The following is a 13402-nucleotide window of genomic DNA, read 5'->3' on the forward strand; positions in this document are numbered from 1 at the left end:
TGAAAGGAGGTAAAGTGACATGCACGATACCCTAAAAGGAAAAACAGAGAGAGAAAAAATACCTGCTATAGAGGCAGGCTGGGCACAGACAGAAAGCTGGGGACATTGGTGGAGGGAAGTGGACACTGGTGAGAGGACTAATGTTGGAACATTATACACCTAAAACTCAATCAAAAATAACTGTAATTTCTGGTGATTAAATTTTTAAAAAAAAGTCACTTTTAAAAAGTCTTTATTTATCATGTTGAATATATATTAGGGCCACATCCAGACTTGATGCCAGATTATGAGTACCTTTAGAAATAATACAAATATCAACCTTGATACTCATTTGAAAGAAATACTATTTATTGGGGGCAGAGAGACAGTACAGTGGGTAAGATTCTTCCGTTGCACACAGCTGATCTGAGTTTGATTCATGGCACTGCATATGGTATCCCAAGAAAAGTCAGGAGTGATTCCTGACCACAAAGCCATGAGTAAGCCCTGCGTACACCTGGATGTAGGTCCAAAACCAAAAACCAAAACATACTCCACCCAACCAAAACATATTGTAAAAATACTGCTTAATTTTTTTAAAACAATCTTCAAAAAATAAGGCACCTATTTTTCTAAAAACAGTTAAACATTTATTCGAGAGGCATAGATAAGGAGTAATTTTTTTCTGGCACTCATTTTATATGTTTCCTTCATTTTGTATTTTGAGACAGGATTCATGCCAAAATACTTACATGCCAGAATTTTATATTTTATATTTTTGCTACAGAGAAGCATCTTCAACTGAAAAATTTAAGTATATTATTATTATTATTATTTTATTTTTTGCTTTTTGGGTCATACCCAGTGATGCATAGGGATTACTCCTGGCTCATGCACTCAGGAAATGCTCCTGGTAGGTGCTCAGGGGACCATATGGGATGCTGGAAATCAAACCCAGGCCGGTTGCGTGCAAGCCAAATGCTCTTCCCGCTGTGCCATCGCTCCAGCACCTTAAGTATATTTTTAGATTTAAAAATGAATAAACAATAAAAATGTTCATATTTCCCCATTTTATCACTAAGCCTGAATATTTGGCCATGTGTAATTCACCAGAAAATATTTACTATCATTGCTTCTTTAAACTGACATAGCAAAATATGGAAAAGATATTTCAATTTCTTCCTTTCTTTTGCTACCGCTACTACAGTTTTATCCCTTACTAAATTTCCTCTCTTCTCTTAAGTTTCTATCATCTGCTCAACAAACTATCTTTACATTCCTGTTTAGAAAGAAAATTAATGATCATATTACATTTTATAGTGAAGAATTTTCATCTTGTCACTCTGATAATGTTTATGTCATTATTGTAAACATCACTATGAGGGGCTGGAGAGATAAGTGCCCTGTATGAAGATGGAGCCCACTCTTGTTCAAACTCCTGCACACATACAGTCTCCTAAGCACTGCCTGGAATGATTCCTGAGCAAGGAATCAGGACTAAGTCATTAGCAAAATAGGGTATGGTCTAAATGTAAATGCAAAAGTACAAGCACAAGTGAAAGTGAAAGAAAAAAATAGTTGCTAGTCAGGCAGAATATTCTCATCACTTGTGAATGCATGATCGGATTTATGGATTTGAAAAGTCATTTCTTGTCATTCTAGCTCCATTTTTTCAGAAAATAGAATTTTGAGTAGTTTAGATTTCTAAAAAGATTTTAGTTTAAATTTGATACTATGACAACTTAACTTTTTCTAAAAAAAAGTAATCATGACATAATTTAACTAGGATAGTTTTACATTGACTTTAAACAATTTTGTTGTAGTTCATTGGAATGCTGCCTTCTAGAAAGTTTTACATCTATCATAATTGTTTTCTAAGTGGGTTAATAACAAATTTTTTAACCAAAATGTATTTTTATTCTTGCCTAAATTTTTACAAACTTATAATCAATTTTCTGTTATTGTTCATACCTAGACAAAAATGCATTTATAAAATAAATATCCCTTGACTATTTTATAAGAACCTTGCTCATTCATCATGACTAGAACTCCATCAGGTGGTCTTTTTTGTTTCAGTTGAAAGCACTCTCATCCATAAAGTTGCATAAGGTATCTATTCGTTTCTATAGTATTACTCTGCTAAAAATAATAAAATAAGTGAAATTTTACATTTCTAAAATAGTAAGTGCTGATTATTCTATATCAAATACCTCCTGAAATTTTGTAGAAGGAAAATCTAATCTTCTTTTGTGCTTTTCCCCCTCCCCACCTTGATAACAGCTTCAAGTCAAAGGAAAATCTTCAGAGACCATCAGACAGGACACAGTGGTAAAGGAAATGCTTCTGGGAATAATATGAAAATTACAATGTGACTAATATTAAAAGTAAAAAGAACTTACAGAATTGGCTTGCTTCCGTGCTTGATTTATCAATTCCTTTATTTCAGAAATGTTTTTCTTCAGATTATCCTCAAGTTCTTTGATGGGCTTGAGTTTATCTATCAGCCTATCAGCCTCTTGTTCTAGATTTTTCACAGTGGCATCTGCATCTTCAACTGCACAGAACAAGAAAGTGTGTATTAACATGTCCATCACATTCACAGATACACATAGACAGGCATACACATGCATAGAAATGAAGAGAGCAAAATGCTTTATTAAATGATTGAAAGGCTTTAGGTCATCCATTGACAAAAGTAAGACCATGACTTTCAAGTTTGTGATAGAAACAAAAGATTTGAGTGGTGATTCAAGCAGGTCAGAGAAAAAGATGTTAGAGAAAGATCACAACAACTTTAGCTTAATGGTGAAAGGTGAAATCTCTGAAGACAGAGAATATGAAATTAGTTCATATTTATTTTTATTTCAGCCTAAAAGATATCCATCATAGAATTTAGTCATTAACTCAAGGAAATAAAAACATCTTTAAAATGTCACCTAATCTAAGTCAAGGCTGTATTTAAATTATAGATCTCACATAAAATTGCTTTTCTTTGTTTTTCTCACTGTATTGATTTGCACATCATAAAGAGAGAGCTATCAAAATGTCTTCTGAAGAAGATTTCAATGTTGAACAACCCTAACACTGAAGGCGTACGCTACACTTTAATTAAATCTTTCATGCTTCAGTTTGTTTGGAAAAATACTTTCTTATCCTGCACTCTAATTTAAGTAAAATCACATTAAGCTGCTATTTTGTCAGCTTAAAAAGGTCAAATTTTGATAATTTCAAATGAACTCTTCAATCTTTTAGGAAAATTAACCCTAAGAAATTTAAGTTTATCACTAATGCATAGAATTTTAGAGTATGCTTTACTGAAGAGGGCAAATTACACATGGAAGTCATTATTCTATCTCTGGGATGCTGTCAGTCTTGTCCCAACCATGTCATTTTTTATATTCTGGAAAATATATTATTCTGCTTCCCGTCATTGCAACCCTGATGAAAAAGTGAAACTGCTTAAGGTCCAAGGCTATGAGCCCTGATAGACTATGAATGATATGTTCTCTAGCTAACAATGGATCCCTGAGAACTAATTCTCAAAGATGTGTTCAATAGAAAGGAAGGGGGAGAAGTACTTTAAAATTAGATTTTGAAGTATTTAGAATTCATGCTCAAAAATATGAGTTGGATTGTTAATTATGCTTGGTTATTAACTTTAATAGATCAAGAGCTATTTTCTTTCTAAAATGCAGGTTATTAAGGTCAAAGTTATTATATAACTATAAACACAAATGACATGAACAGAGATACTCATCTGAGGTATAATTCTATAAAACATTTGTCCATTTCCACTTGTTTCTAGAGTGTTATTATGTTATACAAAGAAAAATACTGGAAATTTGATTTAGATTTAAATTTTTAAGAGGAAAGACATTAAGCAAATATAACTTCTGACTATAAAAATAATGAATCGTTTTATTACAAAACTCCATGACGATTTTATTCTATGCTGGAATCTGTAAATTTTCCTTCTACACTAACCTTCCTGGCCCCGCCCTCCATCTTCTGGAAGAATTTAGGTAATATTTGTGGGAGTTATCTTCTTAAAGGTTTGAAAGATAAATCCTGTGTTACTAAGTATGATGCTTTCTTGTGTAGCATATTTTAAAAACTGTTTGTTTTATAACTATTTGAATATATTTGAAAATCATGTTTGAGGATAGACTTATTTTTTTCTAAAAAAGTATGGAATTCTATTGGGCTTTACAATTTAGTAGTATGTAGTTTCAAGTTCTCTTTTTTGTATTTTAGATTTATTCCTATGTGTCATCACATCTTCTCTTGCCTATTGCACTTTATTTTTCTTAACCCTGTTAATCATCTATTTTTTAATCTCTATAGTCTTAAAGATTTACCTCTTGCGTTTATTGAGATTTATTTTCTCATTCATTTCATCGTCTTTTCTTTGGGTCAATTTTATTTAGTCTAACTTAGAGAGTTGATTGCTTAAATTATTTATTTCAATGCTTGCTTAGTGATGTAATAGTAATAATTTTTGGCTGAGTACAGTCTCAATAAATTTCTCAGGTTTTAGTATATTAAAATGTATTATTATTTTGATTTTGAACTTAAGATGGGGTGTTTAAGAGATGTTACTTTCATGCTTCAGAGACTTCTTATTTGTTAAGGTCTCATTTTGTTGACTACATCATGTGATTCTGTAAATATAATTCTTCAGAAGTGGAGAATATTTGTTAACAGGAAAGGGAAAGTTGCTGAAAGTAACAATGGCATAAACTTTATATAGTAAATAAATATTACAGCAAAGAAGTAATTTAAATTTCAGTATTTTCATTATAAGATGTGCCATGAAGCTCAATCTTTATACTTAAATCTATTTTTTTTACTATTATGTGGTTATCACATATATATTTCACTAATTATTCAGACACAATTAAAACATTTTTATATCAAATATATCCGATACTAATATTTTGTAATTCAGTATCCCTTTGCTTCACAGCATCATTAAACTATGACTTTGTAAAGATATGCTCTGTAATATTTAAAGCAGTATCAAACACAAGAACATGCAAAGCTTAAGACTCCTAAAACAGGCAATGAAGCTGAAAGATTCTAAAGGTAATGCCAAGTAAACATATACATACTGATTTCTTCAGGTAATTTCATGTGGAAGAGAGACAAAAATAAATTAGAAAATTTATAAATATTTTAAAATTACAATAAAGTAGTAACTATAAAAAATACAAGTTTGCAATTGGTACTGATTACAAAGGCGAACTATAAGTAAAACTGTTATCAAATCAACATATAAAAATATAACTTAGCAGACATTTTTTCATACTTAAAGTTTTTTTAAATATTAAAAAATGCAGTTTAATATTATAGACAATCAACTGCCAATAGATGGTATAATCAAAGAAATTGGAGATAGTGTGAAAAAGAGCCACTATGAGCTGATAATCATTCTAAACTCAATCTAGATAGATCTTAAATTTAAAAAACAAACTTATTTTCATTCATTTTGGGGAGCAGACATTACTATTGAGAGTGCCTCTAAGCCATTTATCAGAAAGATCTTTTGAACTACAGTGAGAAGCTAACTTTGGGTGTACATTAGAAACAATTTAAAAAATGATTACATCTCCTCTTTCCCCCCTTGAAGAAATGGCATGGACTAAATCATCCAAGCTCTGAAATAAATGATATATGTGTTTGTACTCTTTGCTTGTGAAGGATTCCTACTAGTGATGTCTGTTATTTCATACCATCATTAGCATTTGATTTGAGACTGGAATGTTCAAATCAGGTTCTGCTTTTAGTCAACAAAACTTCTGTATTATAGAGCATAGAAAGTTAACAAGAGTGTTTTTGTTAAGTAACCTTTTGATAGTGAAAATGTTGGTATATAAAGAGAGTTAGTCTCCTGGAAGTGAACTGAAACAAAGATATTAAGCTTCTTCTTTGCTAAAACCTACATGTTGTGATGTTTTTAATCACTCAATAGAATGTAAAACTATACAAAATATTATTGGCTTTTACTGTTCTTTACCTCATCATAATGGTTTTAACATATCCTACATTTCTCAGTCATTATAACAATACATTTAAGAAATACAGAAAAGAAGTAAAGAAATATTTTTTGTATGACCTGGAAAAATATTTCAGTTTCCAGAAAACATTAACGGTCATACAAAGGATAAGCATCAGTACTTTTAAATTTTCATGCATTTCAAGCTGACACTATTTTAATCATGTTCTAAGAGGCCTGCTATTAAGTATGCTCCATGAGTTCTGTTTCAAGAAACATTATGAACTGAGAAAATAATTTTTCCAAAGATAATATTATAGCACAGCGGTAGGGCATTTGCCTTGCACGCAGCCAACATGGCCGACCCGAGTTCGATTCCTCCGCCCCTCTCAGAGAGCCTGGCAAGCTACCGAGAGTATCTCGCCCACACGGCAGAGCCTGGCAAGCTCCCCGTGATGTATTCGATATGCCAAACACAGTAACAACAAAGTCTCCAATGGAGACGTTACTGGGCCCGCTCGAGCAAATCGATGATCAACGGGAGGGCCTTTACTTTACCTTTACTTTAGTCACATCAAAGGCTTAAAAATTAGTTGGCAGGGTTGGAGCGATAGCACAGCAGGTAGGGTGTTTGCCTTGCACCTGGGTTCGATTCCTAGCATCCCATATGGTCCCCCAAGCACCACCAGGAGTAATTCCTGAGTGCAGAGCCAGGAGTAACCCCTGAGCATCACTGGGTGTGACCCAAAAAGAAAAAAAATAATTATTTGGTATCCCTAAAGCAAATACCTTACAGATTCTAGAAATTCCTAATCTCAGCTGGAAATAATTTAGATGAAAATAAGCATTTGGCAGAGCTGGGGCATTTGTTTTTTGTTTCTGAAACTGCAGGACACTCAATTCTTAAACCCAGTCTATAAAATGAGGAGGGCAGTGGCATCGCTATTATCTTCCAACTCAAACTTTTATGAGCCCAGAATATCAGAAATGAATGACACAATCAAATTGAAAAAGGCGATCTTACTGTTCTTCAAAGGATCTTTGACCACAGCATTTGTTTTGGCTACACTGTCGGCTAGTTGTTTGTAATTTTTCTTCAGGCCATCCAGATTCTGGTGAAGATCTCTTATCTGTGCCAGTACACTCTTGGCTGTATCATTAGCTTGTCTTGCCTTGTCCTTCACAGCTTGCAGTTTGTCTGCTGTGTCTATAAACAGAAAAGATCATGAAAAACAAAGCAAAGGGTCTGGAGTTAGTGGTTTACTCCATGCTTGTCAACGGAGGCCACAGCTGGCTGGTCTCAGCGGCACACATTCACCAGAGAAAGGCTGAACTTCGCCTCATTCAGCTGCGACAAATGAAATGCATTGTTAGCTAAATGAAATTTTCTTGGGAACTTTTGCTATGCATACCTGATTAGTTCTTAAAAATAACAAAATGACTATTCTAAATGCTCGTTATTACTTCTTAAGGGTATATTGTAATTTGCCACTGAGGATATTACAGAGACGCTAATCTACCTGAGTCATGTTATCTTCGTGAAAGCTGAGATTAAGATTGAATCTGCATTTACAGATTGGATATGATGAATGCATTTAAATTTTAGGATACAAGAATTTTCCAGGTAAGTTAGAACATGTATTTGGGTATATGCTTTCTACAATGAAATTTTATATTTACACCCTTTCTTATATTGGAGAGATGACACAAAAATAAGAAAAGCAATTTAGTTTTTTGAGGTCAAAAGTAAAATTAATCAGGGATGGAGAGATAGTATTGTGGGTAGGCACTTGCCTTGCATTCAGTCAGCTTGGATTTGATCTGATGCATGAGCACAGAACCAGGAGTAAGCACTGAGTCAGGAGTGGCCCCAAATCAGTTAAATAAGAGTAAAAAAAAATAATTATTTCTTATGTTGTATAAACATATTAATTTTTAACTATAATTTGTAGAAAGAATGTGCATATAGTACCTAATAATGTATGTTTATTAGTGGCTAAGCCCACAAACTCTGAAGGTCACTGCGGGGTTCAAATTTCAGACAACTTACTGATATTAATATTTGTCACTATCTTACGTCTCTTGGTAAAGTAGAAGAATTATTACATTCATCTAAAAGGACTAGTATGAGAATTATAGATATCTAACATATGCAACTTGAAGAAGCACTTAACAACTACTAATAATTCTTGTGTTATAATATCTGCTGCTAAAATCAACCATCATTTCAGCAATTAAGATTGAATAATAACTTAAGGTACTTTATTAAGTAGAAAGATAATGCAAGCATAGTTCAACAATTAATGGTTTTGAAAGCTGAAACTTTTCTTTTTGTTTGTTTGTGCCACTCCCAGCTGCACTCAGTTATTCCTGACTCTGTGCTCAGGGATCACTTCTGATGGAGTCAGGGGACCACAGGGGTTCAGGGAATCAAAGTTTAGTTGGCAGCTTGCAAAACAAGCTTTCTACTGGCTGCATTATTTCTCTAATCTGAAAGCTGAAACACTTAAGAACTGAACTTCGCCAAGATATCCTAAAAGACAATTGACTCTTACCAATTATTGCAGGTAGTATAATAAACTGCAACTTCATGGAAATGCATCAACATTTTAGACAACAGTATCTATGTGGCTGTAGTTTTTCTTTAAATTTTAGTCATCATGTAATTTAAAATAGTTCATGATTGGATTTCAATCATATGATTTTCAATACCCATTGCTTCACCAAATGTGAACTTCCCTCCACCAATGCCCCCACCCCGCCCTGCCCCATTTGCCTCCCATCCACCAGTCTGCTTCTATGAGAGGTGTTCTTTTTTTTTTTTTAAGTTTTTGCACTGTGGTTTATAGTAGTATCCTGTTTTTATACGTAACAGATAACATACAAAGGGGCTCATATATAACATATAACATACATAGGGTTCCATACATAACAGATCTCCTCGAATGGCCCAGTAATGTCTCCATCGTGAGACTTGTTGTTACTGTGTTTGGCATATTGAATACTTCACAGGGAGCTTGCCAGGCTTTACTGTGCGGGCGAGATACTCTCAGTAGCTTGCCGGGGCTCTCCAAGAGAGGTGGAGGAATTGAACCCAGCAAAGCAGTCGGGTCGGCTGCACGAAAGGCAAATGCCTTACTGCTGTGCTACCGCTCCAGCTGACGTAACAGATAACATACATAAACCTCTCAACATCTTCTCTTCCTTTGGTTGTACACCCCCCCCCCCTACTCCCAGCCCCTGAAAGTAGCATATTTCTTACTGAATTACACATTTCATGTTCATTGTTCCCATTGAGTATGACTATATTCTTTCCCACTGATACAGTTTTCTGGGCTGAAACATGAAGGAAACATAATAAAAAGATTGGCTGTATGGTCATTTTGTAACATGTTTATATAAATGTATCAAATGTAGCCTGCCCACAGGGCAGAGTCTGGCAAACTCCCCGTGGTGTACCAAATATGCCAAATACCAGTAACAATGATGGGTCTCATTCTCCTAAAGAGCCTTGAATATAATCTCAGGGCTAGGATGAAAGAGACGTTACTGGGGCCTGCTCGAGGCAATCGACGAATAACAGGATGATGAATAACAGGATGATGAAATGAAAAAAAATGAAAAAAATGTGATAAATGACCAAAAAAAGTAAAATATGGTCTAGTTTCTATGCTCACAAAGCCTAATTTATAAATAGGAAAACCAGTTTCTAATATTTGGATCCACACGGCAAAGCCTGGCAAGCTACCCGTGATGTATTCGATATGCCAAAAACAGTAACAACACGCCTCACAATTTGTTGTGAAACGTTACTGATGCCCGCTCGAGCAAATCGACGAACAATGGAGGACAGTACTATACAGTGTTATACTATTTTGACGATAGGACAAGTGCAATGTTTGAAAAACATAGTATAAATCAAAGCATTTTTTTTTCCAAAGAGTTTAGGTCAACTGGCACTCTTCTATATGCTTACCACTTGGAATGGCTGATAACTTCCCCAAAGTGTCATTCAGAGCTCTTAAGAGATTTCCATTTCTAGCATCAGCATTTTCTAATCTGGTTGTCAAGCCATTCAAATGATGGTCATTTTCTGTAAACAGAAAGGAAAAAGAATTAAATAATTTTAATCATATCTGAGCTTACACTTGCATGTACAATAGTGAGAAATGGATTTAATTCACTTAATTTATTGGCATTCATTTTCAGATTATAATGAACTATACTTTTATAAGACCACTTGATTTTTGAATGTGTTCAATATTTTTATTATTCATACCTGATATTCATTTAATTTGAAAATTTCTATGAAGACATCAAAGGAATTAGTTTTTTATTACTTTTTTAATGATACCCAAGATCTTTGTAGCACTCCCATTAATGTTGCTGATATTTCTTCCATTAATGATACTCATTTTAAAAAAATTATTACTAAATGGATCATTAAATTAGCTACTAAAAATCCCCAATGTATGATTGTTAAACAGTGTGACCAAAGTTCAATAAACATCATTTGATAATACTTAATTAAAACATAAATAAAAATAAAAGAAATGGAAAAACATCTGGCATATTTCTGATAAATGGTCATTTTGAGTAGGTGCCACAGCCATTAGTGGCCAATCTGACATAGATAATGCTTGTGTCATCAGGATGATATCAGAATGTCACCAGGTGGACTGGGTGCTCAGTAATTTTGTATGATAAGCAAAGAACTGAAGATCTCAAACACAGAGACGTGTTCTGCAATAACAAAGCAAGCAAGTTGATTCAAGTACAGGGCACTCCAGGGAAAACAGGAATGGAAAGAACATATGAATTGTAGCTGACTCTGCTATGCCTAAACAGTAATTTTTTAATAATTTGATATGAAATTAGAGGTTATGTTACATTGTGGGATTTTAAATGTGACTTACGTAGAAGATTGACAATGTGGATTATGATTCTAAATTGCTTACTTGCATACAACAACCCATAATGCATACTGAAAAGTCCAGTAAGGGAAAGGAGAAAGAGCAGAATGCTAGTTATATCATAATGAGATTATATTAAGAGGATGAACTAAGGACATTGGGTAGGTCTTTCTCTGCAGACCGGGGGTCAGAAAAATCCTAGTCTTTGCTCTTCATTTTTACTAGGTATTTCCCAAGAGAAACTCAAAATCTATTGGACCTTTTATGTATCCCCTTTCTAAACCTGGTCTCTCTGCCATTTTCCCAACTCAACATCTGCTTTTAAAATTACCCACTAATGATTCTAACACTTGGAAGTCACTTGGGCTACATCAGGCAGTATTTGGGGGATGGTCATGCTGTGCTGGGAATCAATCCAGGCATTCCACATGCTAGGCATATACTCTATGTAAGCTATCTTGTTCTGTCAAAAATGGTCATTTTTATAGAAAAAAACCTTACATATTGCCTTTAATGGGCTTTATACAAGATTTATAATGATTACTTAAAACACACAAAATATTTATTAGAGATAAGTGCAAATTTTCCAGCTCCTTTCTGTTAGTTTTCAGCATCATACATAACTTACGTTAATTTGTATTATAACTATGATTAAGCAGTTTAGAGCAGTTTAGGACTCTTTCAACAGCTGCTGTTTGGACTGCTCCTGGTATAATAAGGTTCAGATCCAATGACTCCGGGTTTGAGTGTAATAATATAGAGTATGAAAGTTATAACATATTTTAGGAGAAAGAAAATAAAGAGCTAATCTATTGATTTGAAAATGTAAGTTTAGAAATATTAGCTGGGTATGTATCAAAATGTAAATTAATCTCAAAAATAAATATTCCCCCTTTTTTACATAATATATATAACTGAAAAATGGAAGATGTAAAACTCTCTCATTTCCACAATACTTCAGACTGATTAAAGCTGATTGCTTCTTGAATAGATTTTATCCTTTATTAAGCCATAACACATTTTCTTTGGGAAACTGCATGTTAATTCTTTAATTTAGCTCCACAGAAATACAAAATGTAAATAAAAAGCAGAGTTCCAAATTAACATGGAACACTGGAGAAAAAAGCAGGAAAGAGCATGTGCTTAGCCCTTCCATGCCTGACCTGACCAACATTTAGTGATAGAAATGGCCAGTAGCTGCTGTGTTTGTCAGTTGCTGTGAAATATTTACTTGATATTTATAGTAACTTTTATGACATATGTACTATCACTAGCTCCAACTTACAATGAGAAAATTGAGGCTTAGAGATTTTAAGTTCATTTCCTAAGGTTGCGTAGTTATCAAGTGGCTTTTATTTTTAGATAAATTCACACAGTGTGTTTGGAGAAATTATGTTCTTAAGTACTGCAGACTCCTAAGTATTGGTGATAAAATCTCTAATTGGTAATTACCAGTGGTAGTGTTCTTTTCCAATCCCACTATCTTCCATGTTCTCCCTTCCTTTTTATCCCTTCCCCTTCTTTATCTCTCCCTCTCATATAAATATGATAACATTAAATTATTTGGAGAGTATTACCAATGTCTCTATGAAAAACACAGGTACATGTACAGTGTCCCACATTTTTAAGGTCCATGACTAATACATAGAAATAGTTTGCAGTAAAGTAAGTAGAAGTTGCTGCCAAATTAAATAAACACCCAATATTATAATAATTAAAATACTATACAACAAGAGACAATGAGATAGTTTTCTTCTATGAGACTGAGAAAAGTTGAATGCTTGATACTCCTTAGTCTTTGCAGGGGGTAGAGTATAAATAAATACCACTAAAACAGTTTTCAACAGATTTATTAGAACTTTAGCATGTATTTAATATAGCATATCTACTCTCAAAAGTTTAATTTATGAATATACTTATAAATAATATTTCAGTAAAAATATTTTATTTGCAACAGCAACAGAATAACAGTAGCAAACCTTCTTAGCACCAAAGAATTGCTTATAACAAAATGCCATGATCACACAATGGTATGAATGCAATAATTAAAGAGAATTATATCAGTAGAAAATTGTTTTTTTAAAAAAACTTGATCACTGGACTTCCCATTAATCAATTTGCTTGAGTGGGCGCCAATAACGTCTCCATTCGTCCCTGTTGCATGCTAGTGTAGCTCAATGGCGTCTGTTTGTTCCAGGATCACGAAGAGCCTCAAACCAATCATTCAGGGTCTTCACAAAGAAGTCTGACCATCTTGTAGGTGGGCGGCCACACAGTCTTTTGACGTCCTGTGGAATCCAGTCTGTAATGGCTCTAGTCCAGCAGTTGTCTGTAAACCTCATTACATGTCCTGCCCATCTGATTTTCGATGCCTTGGCAAAAGACACAGCGTCCCTGATTCTTGACTGTTGAAGGAGGTCCGAACTCCAGATTCTTTCTCTCACTTAAGTGAAACATGATACTTCCCAAGCATAGCTTTTTCAATTCCTCTTTGGGAGACCCAAATAGTGTTCTC

At 33.9% G+C, this 13402-nt stretch overlaps 1 protein-coding gene across 1 annotated transcript in view; it reads right to left on the reverse strand.

The window, feature by feature from the left end:
* Positions 1 to 13402, reverse strand: part of LAMA2 (laminin subunit alpha 2) — a 647398-nt gene that overhangs the window by 74492 nt on the left and 559504 nt on the right. The window contains exons 42-45 of the mRNA XM_056126014.1: positions 9951 to 10067; positions 6999 to 7181; positions 5091 to 5096; positions 2379 to 2533 (exon numbers count right to left, since the gene is read on the reverse strand). Coding sequence (XP_055981989.1) covers positions 2379 to 2533; positions 5091 to 5096; positions 6999 to 7181; positions 9951 to 10067 — 461 coding nt within the window. The remainder of the gene's footprint in view (positions 1 to 2378; positions 2534 to 5090; positions 5097 to 6998; positions 7182 to 9950; positions 10068 to 13402) is intronic.

This window comes from Sorex fumeus, unplaced genomic scaffold, assembly GCF_029834395.1.
Source record: "Sorex fumeus unplaced genomic scaffold, SorFum_2.1 ptg000061l, whole genome shotgun sequence".
In the NCBI taxonomy this organism is placed as follows: domain Eukaryota; kingdom Metazoa; phylum Chordata; class Mammalia; order Eulipotyphla; family Soricidae; genus Sorex; species Sorex fumeus.